Raw genomic sequence first — 20,956 nt, forward strand, 5'->3', positions numbered from 1 at the left:
AAATGTTGTGAAATATTTTTTAAAGTAATTATAATTAAAAAATATGTTCACAATATTTTTTATTATAGGATTAGATAGACTGAACAAGATCAAATGCAAAATAACTGGTTTTGTCTGATCTGATTCTGAATTATTTTTTAACATAAACTGGATCATATCGAAATAAACCAATTTTTCAGTTCAGTCCTAAATTACTTCTTAACCAAACCAATCTAAACTATTTAGAATTTTATTTGCAAAGCAGGCTAAAATATGCTTATTTTATGGTTTTTAAATTTATATTAATCTTAATTTATGAAAAAATTAATCAAATTATATTATATTAAATTACATGATTCTACTCTTTAAACATTATCTATAATGGATCAATTATCTAATTAGCTATAATAAAAATAATTTGATAAACTGGATTATATGATTATTAGCCAATAAAATTTAAGTAGTAAATTTTAATTTTAGTTTGAATTATAAAAATCTTAATTTTAGCTGAAATTATATATTATTATATTCAATTAAAAATATTTTATATTAATTTTTATGACTTCTATAATTTAAAATTAAGATAAAAAAATTAAATTATAGTGATATATTAACATTAAAAATTCAATATAATAGATTTTTAATATGGAGATGTCCATAGCAAAAGGAAGGAATAGGCCAAAAAATTCAAATTTGAGATTTTATTATAATAAAAAAATATAGTTTTTTATTAATAATATAGGATATTGCTAAATATCACCAGTAGTGATTGTTACCATACCACTTAATTCTGGCTGAAAATTATAATTTTGGCCAGAGTTAAAAAACACATCGTAAATTTTTTTTCAAAAATTTCAATTTAAATAATAAATGTGTAAAACAAACCTGAGTAGATACTAATCACACTAAAATTTTGAAAATTTGACTAAAAAAAATCTTTTTTAAAACAAAAAATTGTATTTTGCTTATAAAATCAAACTTTCCTATTTTTCTCAAAAACTATCTAAACAACAGCTTTTATAATCTAAGGCAAACTTGTTCTACCCATAAATTTACATATAGTAATAATATTTATATTATAATTAAAATAATATCTCAGTCAAAAATTTTTGAAAATTCAAAAAATATTTTATTTGTGATGACGATCACCACTGGTGATATTTAGCAATACCCAATAATATATTAGTAAAAAAAGTTTAATTTTGAAATTTTCTTATTATTTGCATTTTACTTTTATAGTATTAACAAGCAACATAAACTTATTAAAAGAAAATTAATACTCTTAGTAAATTGCCTGTAAAATTTAGTTTTAAATAAAAAAAAAGGTCCAAAAATCAATTTATTTCACAATTAAGTGATGATCTGCCAAATTTATCACGTGATTTATATTGCGATTTTTTTAAAATTACAGAATTATCTTTTTGCTATGGGCATCAGGACCCAGAAATATGTATAAAAGGGTCAGGTTTGAGTTTGCGTATTTTGAACTAAAAAAATCATGAAAATCTTTCCTTTTTTAGATTACTTTTGATAATTCCAGTCAGAATTTTATTTCCTATTATAGTATCCAACTGACATTATCATAATTCCGGCCCTGAAAAAATGCGTACAGCTCATAGTAAAAAATTTTTTTCATCACCTGACCCCTATATACATATTTCTGGGTCCTTGGGCATCCCTATATATCAAAATTTTTTCACTATACTGAATATTCCAATAAATTAGATATTTTTAGTGGAATTGATAAATCCAGTTTATCAAATTTCACTATGTATTTAGAAAACTATATAACTTTATTTGATTTCATTTATTTGTATATTTGATGTTTTTTCTATTATTTTTGAATTCATATAAATTTAAATAAATATAAAGGTACTATGTTATTTATATTTTTAAACTAGTTTAAATCAGGTCAAATATTATATCACATGTGAAAATGGAAATTTATAAATTTATCTGAAATGAGTAATATAAAATCACACTCACTAATTAATGATCGTGCAAAATGTCAAATATCAATAGGTCGGTGATTGGCTATTCATTGTTGATTATTTGTCGCGTTTAAAAAGTATTATTACGTCACCCGTTTGTAGTTTAGTTGATTATCTAGAAATAAGCTCGGTAATATAAAAAGACCAAATTTTCATAGTTTTATTGCCTTCAATCCAGTGCTTATTTGCGTCTTCTTTTACTTTCTACTTCAAATAGTTTATCTACTTCACAGAAAACGGGTAGTCTAGTAGCTAGTATATTTCGACCTTTATATAAAACACGCCTATCTGTTTACTGGAGCTTTTGCTGAGGTATTGAATTGAAACCTGTTATATGAGATTGGAATAATTTAGTAAATCTTACATTTAAAGTTTGCAAGCTGACTAACTTAAAGAAAAACTATTAACGAATTTACTTTTTTTGTATCTTAAAATAGACTCCATTATTTTTGTTGCTTATATGAACGGTTGAAAAATGTTGCCAAACGCAAACAGGAAGAAGCAGGTATATGACTTACCGGTAAAAAAGTTTTCAGTATAACGATAACAATTTTATTCATATACTTTTAAAATGTTGTAGGTGCAACCACGCAAAATTGCTCCGATGAGAGCTCCTATGGCTGCTCATCGTGATGAAAATGTTGTTGCAACAAAACAACTTGCTATCCGTGAAGGAGTTAATAATGTTACCGCGATTCCACAAAAAAAACTCGGTGTGGTAACGAGAAAACGCGCGGTGCTTATGGATCGTACAAATGTCTCACTTAAACAAAATTCAGTCAATGAGCAAACACATGATATCACAAAACCAATAATAAAAGAGAATGTAAATTTAGGTTTTCAAGATATAAGGTCTAAAGAGAAACATGAACTATCTTTTGATACTACACTTGCAACAACTGCGGAATCGGAAATATATGAATTTGATCGAAAGCGCTCTAAAAAACAAAAGACTCAAGACTGGGAGGACTTAGATGCAGATGATTTCTACGATCCTATGATGATTTCTGAATATGCTGTGGATATCTTTAAATATTTAAAGGATTTAGAGGTATTTTAATGAAGAAATTGATTGTATTATTAATCTATAAATTATTTAAATTATTTAAATTATTTAAATTATTTATATTAGAGTGAAATAATGCCTAAACCTGATTATATGTCATCTCAATCCGAACTAAGTTGGAGAATGCGAGGAATTCTTGTCGATTGGTTGATCGAAGTTCATCATAAGTTTCGCCTACTTCCTGAAACATTGTTTTTAGCGGTAAACATCATTGATCGCTTCCTTTCAGTCCGTGTTGTTTCCCTAGTCAAACTTCAGTTAGTTGGAATTACTGGGTTATTTATTGCGGCAAAATATGAAGAACTATTGGCTCCGTCGATAAAAAATTTCATTTACATGGCTGATAACGGATACACGGAAGAAGAAATTCTCAAAGCAGAACGATATGTTCTTACGACTATCGATTTCAAATTGTGTTACCCAAATCCCATGAACTTTCTTCGACGATCCTCCAAAGCTGATCATTTTGACATTCAAGCACGTACTGTTGCTAAATATCTTATGGAGATATCACTTGTTGACTATAAGTTTTTACCATTACCGCCCTCAATGATTGCTGCAGCCGCTTTGTATCTTTCTAGGAAAATGCTTAACCGTAGTGAATGGGTATTTAAGTCATTATTATGTATCAACATTTGATAATGTATCATGAACTAAAATTATTCTTTTTTTTCAGCATGCCAACTTGATCCATTACTCGCAATATACTGAAGAAGAGCTTCAACAATGTGAGCAATTAATGCTTCAATATTTAATGAAACCCACAAAACATGAGCAATTATATAAAAAATACGCCGCGAAAAGATTTATGAAAGCTAGCATATTTGTCAAAGATTGGATATCTAAAAACGTAGAAAGGCAGCAATAATATGCAAAATTGTTGTCTACGTCACAAATGATGTAATATTGTAACATTTTATTACTAATAAAATAGTACGGGCTTTATAGCGGATTTACTGTTTTTTAAATTAAATAGAAAACAGAAATGAAAGTATATATAATTGACTTATATCCCCAATAAAGAATTTTTTTATAATAAATTATAAAAAACAATGGGTAATGGTCATCGTAAAAAACCTTTTAGTGGAAAACAAAAGAAGAAGCAGTTACAAGCAAAACGCGAAAAAAATCTTTCTATAAAGGAGGAGGGTGCGTTTAAATGGGTTTAATTTTTTTTTTTAATATCGACTTAACAGGTGTTCAGTACAATAGAATATTTTTTTGACAATAATAAAGGATTATACCATAGTGTATTTTTTGACAAAATAAAGAATTTTACCATACTGTATTTTTTTCTGACAAAAATAAAGAAAAGCCATGTTGTTTATCTCAATTAAAACGGTTAGTATCTACAATGGTTAAAATGTTTAATATTTTGCATAATTTTTATAATTTAAAAAGATTCAGACGAAGAAATTGAAGCGGATAAGCATGTCGTGAGGAAACATGCTGACGAGAGAAAGTATGCTGAAAATGGAGAAAGTTTATTAAAAAAAGAACAGTTTAATAATAAGGATGATAATATCACTCTCCCTTCTACACAAAAGTTGCTTGGATCAAGTAAAAGGTAGGGATTTTTTTTTGTTAAATTTGAAAGGAAACTTATAAAATTTCATTTTGATTCTAGTAGGTTACATTCGGTCTTTGAAAAATCATCACCACGAGAGATAAGAGCTCAACGTAAAGCGAGCATGAAAGCTTTCACTCGTTTACCTTCAGTACGAATCAATGATTTGTAAATGTATTTCAAGTTGATCGAAAATTTATATATATTCCTATTTTAAAGACTGCATTAGAAGTTTCTGTTAATGATATTTATACAACCGTAATTGACTTTCCAAAACGACCGTCTTGGCATTATGGAATGACAAAAGAAGAATTAGAATCTAATGAAGAACATTACTTTCGGCAATGGCTAGATGATGTTTATAACAAATATCCGAGAGAGGAATTAAGTTTTTTTGAACATAATCTTGATGTAATTATCGTATCAATCTTGTAATTATTCATTTTATTTTTGTCAATTTCTCATTAATTTTTACCTTCATAGGTCTGGCGTCAATTGTAACACTGTTTACACATATCTTTATTATTTTTTTTGCGTCTCTTTAAATAACAATATTCTTTCTTAGATGGCGTGTCCTTGAAATTTCAGACATTATATTGATTGTAGTAGATATCAGGCATCCTCTGTTACATTTTCCACCTTCATTATATAATTATGTTGTTAAAGATATGAAGCGGAAGATGGTTCTTGTATTCAATAAGGTTTGAATTATTGTATAACTTTTCCGATTTCATTCTAAATATTTATTAATTAATAATTAACATTTTTAATTTGATCTTTTGTAGGTTGATTTAGTTGCAGAACATACAGTATATTCATGGACTAAATATTTTGAAGAACAGTTTCCTGAAATTAGCATTGTTGAGTTTAGCTGTTATCCCAGGGATAATAGATTTGTTGATGATACTTCCACAGGTTTTTATTGTCTGTGAAATTTATACATTTATGAAATTATCAATATAAATAATTATTCTGTAATATCAGCATTTTTGCAGAAAAGAACAAAACGTCCAAAGAAGAGACGCTATCAAGCTTTAGGAATTAAAGAATTGCTATTAGCATGTAAAAATACAAATTTAGTCAAACAAGATGTAGAAGTGAATTGGACAGAATTGATTGAACAGTATAATCGAAATGCAACAGTTTGTGACAATCTAGATGATATTACAGAGGAGGAGGTGGAAAAAATAGATGCAATTCAGGAGGAATCATCATCTGATGTTGAATCTCTGGATGCAGAAGAAAACATTAAACAAATTGGTGATTAATTTAACATTTTATATTGTAATAAAAAGATTTCTTTTTTTTGATTCATTTACTTTTTATTTTTTTTTATTTATTATCAAAGAAAATCAATTGAAAGTAGTAAATATCAACAATATAGAAACATCACCTCATAAAACACTAATTACAATAGGACTTGTAGGTATGTATACTACATTCATTAGCTATCAGTTACCTAAACATGTATAATTAAAAATAATAAAATATTATTGTCTTATTACTAATTGATAGGACATCCTAATGTTGGAAAAAGTAGCCTTATAAACAGTATATTTGGAAAAGTAGTTGTAAGCACTTCTAGAACTCCAGGTCTGATATTTACAAAATTATATATATATATATGTATATTATACATTATTACATCAAAATCTATTAATTTTATAGGACATACAAACCATTTTCAGACAATTCATTTATCAAAAAATATTCGTCTTTGTGATTCTCCAGGATTAGTTTTTCCAAGTCTTTTATTAAAGCAATTACAGGTTTTTTATATTTTTTTAAAAAAATTGATTATTTATAATTAAATAAAAATTTATATTTTGAAATTTTTTAGATTTTATTAGGAATGTATCCAATTGCACAAGTTCAAGAACCTTATAGTTCTATACAATATATGGTATGTATAACTAAAAAATATCTTTATTTATAATATTAATTATAGAATTTAAATATTATTATAGGCTGAAAGAATTCCTTTAGAATCAATACTTAAACTAAAAACTTTAGAAAATAATGAATGGTCTGCCTGGAATATATGTGAAGGTAATAAATTTTTAAATAAAGCAATTTATTATTTTTATTAATATACAATTAATTAAAAATTTTTATATAATAGCTTTTGCAATTAAACAAAAATATTATACAAAAGCTTCAAGACCAGATGTTTATCGGGCAGCTAATGCTATTTTACGTTTAGTTAATGATGGTCGTATTTTACTTTCTTTTAAACCACCAGAATTTTTTACAAGTTTAAAATATTTAATTGCACAAAAAAATGAAATTGATTTACAGATAAAAGTTGAATCTAAAAAAATGGGAATAAATACTAAAAAAACTGATAAAAAAGAAATTTTTGAAGAATTAAATAGTCAATCTAAACAGCAATTGGGTGGTTATTTTGAATTATTAATAAATTATAATGATGATAAAAATTAATTATATAGGTTTTTAAAATTAATAATAAATTTATAAATTAATTTTATATTAGAAGTTAATTTAAAATTAATTTATTTAAATTTATATAAATATTTATTAAGATGTAAAATTTTAGTAAAATTTAATAAAGTAAATTTTATTTTGATTACATATAATACATTAAAATTTTCAATATTTTATAATAAAATTCACTAAAAAAAAATTTTACTTTAATTTATATAATATATATATAAACTAATTTTTAAAGATTTTTTTTAGTTTTTTTTAAAATTATATAATAAAGGTAAATTTATCTGGAATAATTTTTATCTTTAATAAAAGTTACTTCTAATAAGCATTAAATTTACTTTAAATTTATAAAATTTATAAATTTATAAATATATCAGTCATTAATATAAATAATTAAAAATTCTATTAAATTATAATACTTACTTATTAGCAACAATATAACTAATTTTATTTTGGATTTATTTTATCAATTCTGAAAGGAAATATATAAAAAAAAAATCAGTATAATTTAAATCAATAAATATAATATCACTTATTTTTATTTTACTTTTATTTTTATTTGTATTTTGATGATTACATCTTATTGAATAAATATAGCTCATGATAATTTGTTTATATGGTATATAAATTTAAGAAAATTTCAAAGTTTACACATGATGTTTAAACACGGATCATGTGAAATATAATAACACCAATATCACACCCTTTTACTTTTTTTATATAATATATGTATTTTTGACTGCTCTGCAAGTTTACTTAAGGCATTAAAGGGGGTTTTGAATGTCGTTTTTGACTTATATATGAAAACTGTCTTTGTCAATCATTTCCTAAATTTTTTTAAGAGCGATTAGCAAAATCACTTATTCATAGGTAAAGTCAAAACTGACATTTTAAAGCACCTTTAATGCCTTAGGTAAACTTGTAGAGCAGGCAAAAATCCATTTATTTACTAATTTTAAAGTTAATACTATTAGTCAAAATGGCAATAATCACATGACCCAGATTCAAACACCTGTGTATAAATAGAAATTGCCTAAACTTAATATTAATAAAGTATATATAGATCATTAAAATATATATACAATATATATAACTTAGTTATAATGATTAAAATTGATGAAATTCAAATCACTACTACTTATTCAAAAAAAAATGATAAATGTAAAGTATAAGCTATACAATAAAAAAACATTAAAACGAATATGAACATAAAATTATAGTTATAAAATGTTTTTTAATAAAGTAATAGCAATTCAAAATTAAAATATTTTACTATTAAATTAAATATTTGGTCACTTTACTTTGACCAAAATTATATGTAAATCTGGCCAAAATTACTTTTAGTTATATAAATCTAGCTAAAATTATATTTAAGTCTAGCTAAAATTACAAATTATAATTTAAACTATATAAATCTAGCCAATAAAATTGCAAATTTAATGTATCATATGATATACAGTCAACTCTCTTTATAGTCATCCATTTGGAACAGTCCATATTTGATGATTATAAAGAGATGTGACTATATAAAAAATTTCTTATATTAGTATATCATAATTCCGGCCAAAAATTAACATAATTTTGGCCAAAATTATACTCAAAACTTTATTGTATTGTAACTCTGCCAATATTAGTCATAGAAAGATAATCTTACCACCATTTGATTCGTCTTGATGAGTCAGTTCTAATGATATAAAATACATCGAAATCTGATCACTAGATTAATTTTCAAAATTAAAAAAATATTAATGGTTTTTGTGTAATAACTTTGCCAATATTGATCCTAAAGAGATGATCTTACTACCATTCGATTCGTCTTAATGCAACGAATCTAATGGTATAAAATACATCAAAATCTAATCACTAAATCAATTTCCAAAATTAAAAAATATTAAATGGTTTTTAAGTAGTAACTCCTTCAATATTGATCACAGAGAGATGAGCTTACTGCCATTTGATTTATTTTGATGAGGCAATTTCAACGAGCTATTAATCGTCTTTTTACAATCACTAGGTACTGAGAAATTTAGAAAAATGTTAAATAGCGTAGTAAACGTAAATCAAGAAATATAATAATGCCGATGCTTAACATTTTGTTGAATAACTTATTAACCAATGATCGTAAAAGAATAAAACTACAAAAAAAACTCTCTCCCGTTACCCTCATGACAGTATTTTGTTGGAAAAAATATTTTTATTTTTCTGGGTTCTTCTTTCTTTTTATCCTTCCGTGAACTTTTAGCCTTCGAACTTCCGCTTCCCTTGAATTATTTTAATATTACTTTTACTTTATTTTTTCTCCTTTTTGAGAACCTTTCTCTTATATTTTTTACTATTTTCTTTGGTCCACTTTCTTTATGGGATGTTAGAAAGAAAAATTCTCTTGTCCCCGTTCCAAACGAAAAACTAGTAATTTAACTTCCTGTTCTCCCCTTCTATTGCCCATGATGAAAAATGGTGCAAACTCGCTGACAAGTTAATGGACTCACACCTTGCTTATATCAAGTTGCCTTTAATTCATAGATGGCAAAGTGTAATTGCTCATGAAAAAAATTTGAAGGATTTTGAATTCTCATATATCCCCTTCTACCCTTCTGATAATAAAGTTCTTACTACTTATCGTCTTGTATTAGCAGACTCTTCTCGTTGTCTCAAACTTTTTCTTTCACATGACCAAGAATATTTGAAATTTGTGGATTCTTGGTGTAACCCTTCTGAAAAATTGATATTGAAAGATTTGCCTGATTTTCACCTTATTTATCCAGGATTTTTCAGAAATTCTTTATCTTCTGAATTTACGCCTCCTGCAGTTGCTCCTATATTTACGCTTAATGATCATCAAGATGACTCTTCTAATATGGCGTTAGATCCTGTTTTTCAATCTGTAATACAAGACCCTGCTTTTTAACGGATTTGTCCTATAGGACCTGATCTATATACCTTTGGCTCTGATGATGAAATGGACGAATTTCTTTTTCCTGACCAACATACAAAAAGTTTTTAGAAAAATTCTGAAAATCTTCTGAAAAATACTGAAATCTGCAGTAAAATGTCTGAAATCATTCAAGATTTAAAAAATTTACTGGATTTTTCAAAAACCTTTCAGAAAATCTGGCAAAATTTGAATAGATTTCGTACGCTGTTCCTGACTATTTGATTCAACTTACTCCAATTGATTATGAGAATAATGCTACTAGGTTTCACTTTTCTTGCACATTTAAATATAAGATGATAATGATGATGACCTCTCTGCTTATATTCCTCTATTGCTTGATAGCATTCTTTCAGCATTGAAAGTGTCGGATGCTTTGAACTCCACTTATTGCCTTGCAAAATTTACTCGTCTTATTGCTAAGCTCCCTGCTTTACATGCCGCTGCTAAAGCTAAGTATACTCTACCTATTGTTACCCCTCCTAGACAGGTCGATTCTTTTATAGATTTTGATGAACTTCTCTCAGTTTACGACATTCCTCTTCTGCTGTGTACTTTTAACGCATCTATGTTGAATGATGATTCTGATGATGAATCATATGATTCTGATAATGACTCGTTTTTCTCTTTTTCATCTTTTGATAACTCTTCTTTTATAAGTCCTCTCTCAGAATCTATTGTTTTTCTTCTGATCGCTTTTCCTCTATTTTGCTTTGATATTGATCCTTTGGTGGCAGTTTCTACTATAATGTTTTCAAATGATATTTCTAAATATAAACCCTTTTCTATCAGCTCTTTTTTTGATTTTTCAAAATTTGAATGTTGTCATAAATGGAAAATTTATCATTTTTCTCTTCTTCCTGTCATGATATTTATCAGTTAGATCAGATATTTTTCACTTGTTCTATCTAGTTTTGGTCTTACTTAAGAATTATAGATGATCTTCTTAAGCTGACCTTTTCTTGTTCGATTAATAGGTTTATTAACCTATTTTCCTCTTGGCCTGGTTAGATTACTTTTTTTGTTTTGTTTGTTTAGGTCGTTTGTTCACTTTATAGTTGTGTAGTTATTTAAGGCATGTGATGTTTCTTAATTTGCCATCCCCTTCTATATGATCTATAATTTTATTTTATAGTTCTCTTTTCTTTATTATTTTGCTTTATTTACAACTATTTTGTTTTCTTTTTGCACCTTTTCGTTAAGAATTTTCTGTAGGTAATCTTTTTCTGGTTCTTCTAACCTTTTTGTAGTTTTTGCTTTTATTACCTTTTATTGGTTTAGTTTTCTTTTTATAAGAAACTATTTAGTCGCCTCACAGTGATTTTATATTAATCTAGAGGATGTAGTGCCTTTATTAATAATTGTTTATAGTTTTTTTTGAGCTTTAACTTTCATTTTATTTTGTACTATGAGATTATTCTTTGTTTCTTTATTTGTTTTTTTTGAATTTATATTTCTTTTTAATTTGTATATTTCTATAAAAATAAATAAAAAACAGCATAAAGACCTTTTGTACAGTAAAAGGATAAAAGCTACTACCATTTGATTTGTCTCAGTAAGATGATTCTGAACATAGCTTTTCATCTTTGTATGATTATTAGATGCCAAGTTATTTAATATATTCTTTATATAACTGTGATTATAAACAGTTCTTTTTAATATAAGATTTTTGAGGATAGGTGTGATAGTGACTATAGATAGATTGTGACTATATAGGATAGATTTTAATAATAAAGTGTTTTGAACATTCAACTGGTGTAACTATATAGTAGAATGTGACTATAATTGAAGTGACTATAGAGAGAGTTGACTGTAATTTGATATTTAAAAAGTTGTATGCACTGTATATATATAATACTTACTTATTTAATAATATAAATTTGTATAATATTAAAAATATAATTTATAAATTTAGTTATACTGTAATAAATAAGCTGACTGTCATCTATAAATTATGGTTTCATAATTTGGCTTTTTCTGTTTTATAATTCATAGTTAATTTATTAAAAAAAAAATTAAAAAATTTAGAATTTTTAATTTTTTTTTTCAAATATTGGTTAGAACTTTTATTAAACTTTATTAAGTTATATTCGAATTACAAAAAATTTTGAAGACCTTCTACTTTTACTTTGCAATAAAAATAATAAAAATGTTTAGGTATACTAATATTAAATGATACCAAATAAATTAAAGAAATAAAACGAAAAAATAAAAATAAAAATAAAGTAAAAAATAAAAAAGAAATAATCAGTAATAAAGCCTTTTACTAATAACTACATCTTAAAATTAAGATAATCTAAACATTTTGTTGAACTTATTAAAATACTCCTAATTTTCTTAATATTAATCTAATTTCAGCTAAAACTATTAGTTTGTTAATATTATTCAAGATTTATTTATCTTCATAATTTATTTAATTACTTTTTACTTTTTACTTAATTGCATTATATTAGTAGTATTTTGAGAAATCTTGAAGTTATCATCTTGCTTTATTTTTTAATTGTGAAATATAATATATATAATATCTTTTTCAATTATCAGTAAATTTATCTAAGCTAAATATCTTACCAATAACTTTATCTAAACTAGTTTATAACTTATAGTAATTATAAGCTTATGAATACCAGAATTCTGAACATTACTAAAGCAATAGGAGCCTGAACAATACTGATACAACTCACATTTGAGTTTGTGTAGAGTTTATATTAAAATTTTTCAAAAGTTGCGTATTACAGAGATATTTTAAAATTTTGTTATCCTACATATTTCTGTTTTTAACACAATTAGTGATTTGATTTTAATAAAATTTATATCATTAAATTCGTCTCGATAAGAGGATTCTAATTATAGTAAAATTGAATGTTTAGCTTCAATATTGACAGTATTATATCATAAAATGTATTTTTATTTCAGTATTTAAAGTTTACTTGTGAGTTATATTAGTATTATTTGGGTCTTAAAGCAACTCAGATTTTATATAACTAAAATTTTAAAATGTTATATTTCAGTAAATATTACACCTAAAAAGATGAACTATATATCAAAATATTTGTCTTGTTAAAATAAATTTAATAAACTAAAGATCTAATTACTAAATTCTGAAATAGTAAAATTTGAAGCTAAAATCTACATATAATTTTATACATTTGAAACAAAAATTAATTATAAGGTTTATACAAATTCAAATCTGAGTTTTTTTAGTGATGTTTAGGATTCTTAAATTATATATAAAGTCAAAATTAAAACCCAAAAGTTGAAATATTTTAACTTGAGGAGGTCAAAAGTCAAAATTAAAGTCAAAATAGTCAAAATTATATTATACAGTCAACTTTTAATATAATGAAATGATTGTTCAGATTAGTGTTCTGCATGGATCGAATTAGACTGAATTAGGATAGATTTGGAATTTGGTTCGATCAAATCGAATCTGAAAATTTGAATTCAGATCGAGACAAATCAGTTCAAATCCGATTCGAGATTTGATTCGAATTTGATTTGATTTGATTTAGATTTGATCTGATTCAAATCAAATCAATCGAATCAAATCTTGAATCATTTGAACAGATTCGTAATTTGATTTGATTCGATTTGGATTTGATTTTGATTTAAAATTCAATTTTATTCGGTTTGAAAATTTGATTCGAATCTGAATTTGATTTGAAATTTGATTCAATTCAGTTTGAAAATTTGATTTGAATTTGTTCAAATTTAATAATTTAATTATTATTTATATTAAAAATTTACAAGGATGGTTAGCAATACTTATTAAAAAATATTTATTTTTTATTTGCAATATTAATTGTTATTAATGTTATATTATATTAATTATAAAATTAAAAAAAAAACTAATTATTTGAATTTCAAATAAATCGCAATGGCAAATACTAATAATTGTTAAAATAAAAAATTAAAAATTAGTTAGTTAAAATTTCTACAACGATCCTAATATTATTAAAATTAAAATTAATTATTCAAATAAATCACTTAATGAATTCGAAAACTATGATTTTAAGCATATGCAGGATCTTATAGTTTTTCTTTCCAATTTGTTACACTTATCAGTAATTAAATTTTTACTGATTGAAAAACATTCTTCAAAGGAACGCTAGTAGAAGGTATAGCTAAATAATCCATCGCCATCTTAGCAAGTCTAGGAAACTGGGTTTGGTTTACTTTCCACTATTGAAGTGGATCAACGCTTTTATCACAAACTGGTGATAAAAGGTATACTTGAAATTTATCAATCTCTTGAGTATATTTTCATTTAAATATTTTTGATGTAATTGAATTTTTATATTCATTATTCAAAGAATTGCTTAAAGTTGAACTTGAGTTTGGATTAGAATAAGTAGAATTATAAACATTTAAAAATCTAAAAATTAATATTTAAATATTGTTAGTATATATATAATATTATAAATTATAACTAAAAATAAATTTTAAAATATTAAAAATATTAACTTTTCGTGAATTTTCTTCCTCTGATCATCATTCCATGTCTCGTCATTATAGTACTTCATTTTAAGCCTTGGATCTAAAATTGTTACAATAACATACGCATCATTCGTCTTGTTATAGTATTGGAGTAATTTTTCCCAGCTATTTGTAGCTGCTTTTTTAATAATTGATTCTTTATCTACACTTCCATTTTCATCATCACCTTCGTTTTCATCTTCATTTTCATTTACATTTTCATCTTCAAATATATAATCTTCCATATGATCAATTAAAGCATTATATAAAGGAATGAGCATTGAAAGTGTAGGATAAGATGAACCGGACATTAATACTGTTATTTCTTTAAATTTTTCAAGAAATAATTTAACTTTCTCAAGTTCAGTTCATTTATCATCCATAATAACGAAATTTTTAAGATCTTTTTCAGAAAGTGCAAGGGAATTAAGCGCCTAGTAAAATTTTATAAATTAATAAATATTAATTAATAATAAATAAAGTTATATAATTTTACTTCTTTTAAATATAAAGTTCTATTGATCATACACTGGTTGAAATCATTTCTTTCGGCATTAATACCTTTCGTCAAAAGTTTGTCATCATCATCATGTGATTCATTACACAATCGGCTAATTACAAAATTCGGAAATATTTCGGCATAAATCAACTGGTCGATTTTTGATTAATTTTTGATTGAGTTGTAATATAAAAAAAAACCATAAATCGACCAGTACTTTTTTTTTATCGATTTTTTTATTAACGACACGATCGACTTGGAATATTTGGCCTTAATACAAATTGGCCTATATTCGATGATCTACGATTGAATTATGTTAATAATTAAATGTTACACGTTACGTGATATGCGTATTAAAAGTTTAAAAAAGATTTATCTTATGCATCCTTTTTTAAACTTTTTTAATTTCTTCCTTTCCCTTCCCTTCTTTCCCTTTCCCCCTTTTCTCTCCTTTCCTTTCCTTCTCTTCCTTCCCCTTTCCCCTTTCTCCTTTCACTTTCTTTCGTCCCTTTTTTTAATTAAAATATGAACGGTTAAAACTAACCGTTCTTTTTTACTTTTTTTTTAGTTTCAGCACTCGGGTGGACTTCTGAAGTACAGAAATCCAAAGATTCGTAAGTACGAATTCTTTGGATTTTTTTTTATTTTTTTTTAATAAAATATGAACGGTTAATACTAATGATAACCGTTCTATTTTACTTTTTTTTTTAGGTTCGACTCTTGGGTGATTTCCGAAGAATGGAAATCCAAAGAATTCGTAAGTACGAATTCTTTAAATTTTTTTTTTTGTTTTTTTTTAATAAAATATGAACGGTTAATACTAACCGTTTTCTTTACTTTTTTTTTAGGTTTGGCACTCGGATGGGCTTTTAAAATTGGAAATCCAAAGAATTCGTAAGTACGAATTCTTTAAATTTTTTTTTTTATTTTTTTTAATAAAATATGAACAGTTAATACTAACCGTTCTCTTTACTTTTTTTTTTAGGTTTGACACTCGGGTGGGCTTTGAAGATTGGAAATCCAAAGAATTCGTAAGTACGAATTCTTTAAATTTTTTTTTTGTTTTTTTTTAATAAAATATGAACGGTTAATACTAATAACCGTTCTTTTTTACTTTTTTTTTTAGGTTCGGCTCTCAGGTGACTTCTGAAGGTAAATCCAAAGAATTTGTAAGTATGAATTCTTTAAATTTTTTTTGTTTTTTTAATAAAATATGAACAGTTAATACTAACCGCTCTTTTTTACTTTTTTTTTTAGGTTCGGCACTGGGGTGACTTCCGAAGAATGGAAAAAACCAAATTTCGTAAGTTCAAAACTTGGTTATTTTTTTTTTGTTTAATTTTTAATATTATGAACGGTTATTAACCGTTCTTTTTCTTTTATTTTTTATAGGTTCAGTGTCAGGAGAGGCTTCCAAATTCCGAAGAATGAAAAAAACCAAGATTCGTAAGTATATATATGAATCTTGGTTTTTTATTTTGTTTTTTTTTTAATTTTATTAACGAACGGTTACTAATAACCGTTCGTTCTTTTTTTAGATTCAGTGAACTTCCAAATTCCGAAGATCAGAAAAGAACCAAGATTCGTAAGTATATACGAATCTTGGTTTATTTTTTTGTTTATTTTTTTTAATTTTATTAATGAACGGTTACTAATAACCGTTCTTTTTTTTAAAAAATATTTTTTAAAATTTTTTTTTCTTCTATTTTGTAGGTTTGGCCTTCAGTTCTTGGGTGTTGAATATACGGGTGAGTTTCGGAGTAAAAACTTCAAAACTTTTTTTAAATAAAATTATTTTTTTTAATTTTTTTTCTTCTATTTTGTAGGTTTAGGATTTTAGTTATTGGACGTTGAATATATTATATGTAAGTTTCGATCAGAATGAAAGAATCGAAACTTTTAAAAAAAAATATTTTTTAATTGTTTCTTTTTTCTTTTTTGTAGGTTTTGACTTTCGGTTCTTGGGCTTTGGATATGTGGATAAGTTTTGAAGAAACTTCGAAACTTAATTTAAAAAAAAATATTTTTTAATTTTATTTTTGATTATTTTTCTATTTTGTAGGTTTCAACTTTCGGTTCTTGGGCTTTGGATATATGGGTAAGTTTGAAGTGAAACTTCGAAACTTATTTTAAAAAAGGATTTTTTTTTAAATTTTATTTTAATTTTTTTTCTATTTTGTAGGTTTTGGCTTTTGGTTGGGCTTTGGATATATGGGTAAGTTTCCACTTCAGATTTTTGGTTGGATAAGTTTCGAAATATTTTGAAACTTAAATTTTTTTTTATTAAAGAATCGGTTTACTAACCGTTTCTTTATTTTTTTTTGTTAGGTTTCTCTTTCGGACTTTTGTCAGATAGCTGAGTGAGTTGTAGATAATTTTGGATGAGTAGATGATGGTGGATGATGGTGGATGATGGTGAACGATGGATGGTGAATGATGGGTAGTGGACAATGGATGTGGACGATAGTTAATAATGGTTGACGATGGTTGACGATGGTAAATGGTAAATGGTGGATGGTAGATGGTAGGTGTAAATAGACAGATACTGTAGATATTAGAAATTTAATTTTTAATAAAGCGAAATAGTAAAATATAATTAATTGATTGCTATTACAAAATTAAAAATAAGCTAAATACATAAAAATCGTTAATAATTAGACAAAATTAGACTCAATTTCGTCTAACATTCGGCAATTTGAAATTTAGACGAATGTCTAGTAAAGGTTGACGAATAGTTTATTTCCAATTTTTTAATGAATTTTTGCCGAATTGTGATTGCCAAGTGGCAGGCGAACTGTGCAAATCGTCCATTTTAATTTTGACGATTTTTTTGGCAATGATCAGCCAAAATTAGACCAACTTTCGTCCAACATTCGTCAATTTAAAATTTGGACGAAATGGACTATTTTGACCAGTGTTAGTACGTTTCTTCAAAGTAAATTCCAAAAAAACCCACCCTCACACACTTACCCAATATCCCAAATAATCTAAGAATCCGAAATCTACAATTGTAAAGAATAAAAAAAGAAACATTAGTACGTTTCTTCAAAGTAAATTCTGAAAAAATCCACCCCACACACTTACAAAGACCCTGGGAAGACAAAATTTACAAAAAAAGAATAAAAAGAAATGTTAGTACGTTTTTTCAAAGTAAATTCCGAAAGAACTCATACACATTTACCAATATCCCAAATAATTCAGGAAGCCGAAATCTACAATAAAGAATAAAAAAAAAATGTTAGTACATTTCTTCAAAGTAAATTCTGAAACCCGTAAATCTGAAAAAACATTTCACATAAAAAACCCATACACAAAAAATCCGGGAAGATGAAATCTACAAAAAAAAATAAAAAAAGAAACGTTAGTACGTTTCTTCAAAGTAAATTCCAAAAGAACCCATACACTTACTTACCCAATATCCCAAATAATTCAAGAAGCTGAAGTCTACAAAAAAGAATAAAGAGAAACGTTAGAAAAATAAATAAATAAATAAAAACAAAAAAGAAACAAAATCCCCTCCTCCTAACTTACCTTCAAGCCGAAATCCAGTTCCAGGAAGGTGTTCCCTTAGAAAAACGAACGTCCTAAGCCGTTTAAGCCAAATTCCGAAGGGGAAGACTGAAGGAGAATAAAAAATATTTTTTTTTAAAAAAAAAATAAAAAAAAATAGGATTTGACCAGATTATCTGATCAATCCGGTCAATCCAGTCATCCATGTAATATCTGATCTAGGATTGCTTGCCAAAACTAGGGTTTCGCAAAATCACCTGAAGTTTCGGTTAGGATCCAATCATTTATTGATCATTGATAATCTAATAAAAATCAATACTTAAAAAAAAAATATTTCATTTTTTATTTTTTTTGTAGGAGTCGGACTCCTATTTTTTGTAGAACGCCGGACCTTGGAGACCAGGACGAACTGTCAAACCAATAAAGGTAATGTGGGAGAAGGAGATCGGGGTTATGTGTTTTACTGTAATTAAGAAACGTTTTTAACGTTTCTTTCTTTTTTTTTGTAGAACTAGGACGCTGGACTCTTGGAAACGAATCCGGACTTAGAATGTGTGTAAGGAAAGAGGAAGGGTTAATATTAAAGAAATGTTTTTAACGTTTCTTTCTTAATTTTTTTTATAGAACTAGGACGTCAGACTCTTGGAAGCGAATCTGGACTTGGATAATGTAAGGAATGGGAAGAGGGGGAAATGTTTTTTTAATATTATGTAAAGAAACGTACTTACGTTTCTTTCTTTATTTTTTTGTAGGGCTAGGACGCCGGACTCTTGAAAACGAATCCGAACTTGGATAATATTAGGAATAGGGGAGGGGAATTGGTTTTTTGAATATTAAAGAAACGTACTAACGTTTCTTTCTTTGTTTTTTTGTAGGACTAGGACACCAGACTCTTAGAAGGCGTATTTACATTTGATGTAAGTTGGATGGGTGTAGTGTGTCATGTGTGTTAAATAAGAAACGTTTCTAACGTTTCTTTCTTCTTTTTGTAGGAAAGCCGGACGAAATTACGAACTGGACTTTTGAGTGAAGGTATTAATGGGAAAGAAATTTACTTCTCTTAGTAACGTTACTAACGTTACATTTTTTTTTTTATTGTAGGAACGCTGGACGAATTATACAAACTGGACTTTAGTGAAAGGTAAATGAGGAAGGGGGAGTTTCACGTTTATTTTTTTTCCTTAGTAATGTTACGCGAATTTTTGCGCATGTGATTTCCGATATTATATGGTGATCTGATAAAATTTGATACATTTGTGTATATGTCAATTGGTGATATTATGTGCCGATTTATATCGATATATAACTGTTGGTTTGTGTACACCGGATTAACCTAATAAAAGATATTGATTTTATTTATTTTATTTTATTATATTTACATAAGTAGTATTATATATTATTCATATTATTATTGTTTATATTATTTATTTTCTTTATTTGTATTGTTTATATATATAAGATTTTATTAGAAGTTATTGTGGGGAAATTAGCTCAATAGTAATTAATCGTCTAAAATTATCATTTGTACTTTATTAAAGTTGCTTATAATCGTATTGTATTGTATAATCGTATTGATATATTACGAAATATCACGATGAAACTTTGACAATAGGAAATCAATAGCCCATCAATAGACATCTTTAGATTAGATTTTGCCTTGATGACAGAAAAAAGAGATGACAGTTAGATAAAATAAGATATAAATATACCTTCTGCCAACTCTTTGATAGAGTAGTTACCAAATAGCTATTTTTTTTTAGTTATCTTGTCGTTAAATATCTTTAAGATATATTTCCTATCCCTTTCTGTCACTTTTTATCACCTTGTTGTAAAGACCCGAATTTACATCTACTAATAAAATTGTTATATTTTGGTCAATATTACACGTTGTTTCTAACAGACATATAACAGTTGTTGTTATAACTATTGCGTACTATTCTTTATCGTATTTTGTAGTTGTTATCTTAACGATTCTTAACGAACAATACCGGAATACCAAGATAGGTAGTATTGAGTAAGAATCCCGTTGATAATCGAGTGTTTATACGATATAATATCGATAGTTATCTGACTCTTATAACCGGTAACAGTAACATTACTTTTTTTTTCTTTTGTAGGTTCTTGGAGTTTCTAAATAAATATTTATTATTTGATATTACGAAAAATCAGTGATTTACCATGTTGACTGGTATGCATGATGGGTGACAAATAGGCTACCGATAGGTACATGATTTGTGACTAATTGGTATATTTAAGTAGGGTTTTGTATTATTTAAAGCGATAAAGAGTTTAACTTGCAGTGTAATTCTAGTATAAATAGTATAAATGCATTTTTTTTATTAATTATAATAATCCGGTTAAAATCCATGGCCCAATCAGAATTTGTTATTGTAATCAGGCGATTAATCACATGATTTCGGTATTTATATTTCGCACTTTGTTTATTTTTTTTTTCTTTCGTAAAAGCCCTTTCTCTTAAACTTTTTAT

General features: G+C 26.1%; 3 protein-coding genes across 4 annotated transcripts; all 3 read left to right on the top strand.

The window, feature by feature from the left end:
- Positions 1 to 2,445: 2,445 nt before the first annotated feature.
- Positions 2,446 to 3,904, top strand: OCT59_012242 (single-stranded TG1-3 telomere G-tails binding protein; the record flags this gene model as incomplete). The annotated part of the gene is made up of 4 exons (XM_025323229.2): positions 2,446 to 2,475; positions 2,551 to 3,021; positions 3,103 to 3,642; positions 3,713 to 3,904. The coding sequence occupies 4 exons, from the start codon at positions 2,446 to 2,448 to the stop codon at positions 3,902 to 3,904; spliced, it is 1,233 nt and encodes a 410-aa protein (XP_025188517.2).
- A 97-nt stretch (positions 3,905 to 4,001) lies between these two features.
- On the top strand, positions 4,002 to 7,122 carry OCT59_012243 (uncharacterized protein). Its single transcript, XM_066134328.1, has 14 exons — positions 4,002 to 4,185; positions 4,438 to 4,603; positions 4,664 to 4,754; positions 4,823 to 5,014; positions 5,087 to 5,100; positions 5,169 to 5,304; positions 5,389 to 5,518; positions 5,588 to 5,863; positions 5,952 to 6,029; positions 6,119 to 6,196; positions 6,272 to 6,372; positions 6,444 to 6,506; positions 6,571 to 6,652; positions 6,726 to 7,122. Exons 1-14 carry the CDS (start codon positions 4,089 to 4,091, stop codon positions 7,043 to 7,045), a joined length of 1,824 nt encoding a protein of 607 aa, XP_065989603.1. The 5' UTR covers positions 4,002 to 4,088; the 3' UTR covers positions 7,046 to 7,122.
- Positions 7,123 to 9,533: 2,411 nt separating this feature from the next.
- On the top strand, positions 9,534 to 10,869 carry OCT59_012244 (uncharacterized protein; the record flags this gene model as incomplete). 2 transcript variants are annotated; one of them, XM_066134330.1, is made up of 3 exons in its annotated part: positions 9,534 to 9,938; positions 10,184 to 10,251; positions 10,332 to 10,869. In XM_066134330.1, 3 exons carry the CDS (start codon positions 9,534 to 9,536, stop codon positions 10,867 to 10,869), a joined length of 1,011 nt encoding a protein of 336 aa, XP_065989605.1. The 2 variants fall into 2 exon arrangements, with proteins under 2 accessions (XP_065989605.1, XP_065989604.1); XM_066134329.1 differs by lacking the exons at positions 10,184 to 10,251; positions 10,332 to 10,869 and having other exon boundaries at positions 9,534 to 9,962.
- Positions 10,870 to 20,956: the final 10,087 nt, after the last annotated feature.

Source organism: Rhizophagus irregularis, chromosome 2 (assembly GCF_026210795.1).
Source record: "Rhizophagus irregularis chromosome 2, complete sequence".
In the NCBI taxonomy this organism is placed as follows: domain Eukaryota; kingdom Fungi; phylum Glomeromycota; class Glomeromycetes; order Glomerales; family Glomeraceae; genus Rhizophagus; species Rhizophagus irregularis.

What these genes read in the sequence shown, in the direction of transcription:
- OCT59_012243 (XM_066134328.1), top strand. Translation starts at nt 4,089, where the DNA reads ATGGGTAATGGTCATCGTAAAAAACCTTTTAGTGGAAAACAAAAGAAG. An exon ending in AAGCACTTCTAGAACTCCAG is followed by an intron (nt 6,197 to 6,271) that starts GTCTGATATTTA and finishes TTAATTTTATAG; the next exon opens with GACATACAAACCATTTTCAG. An exon ending in ATAGTTCTATACAATATATG is followed by an intron (nt 6,507 to 6,570) that starts GTATGTATAACT and finishes ATATTATTATAG; the next exon opens with GCTGAAAGAATTCCTTTAGA.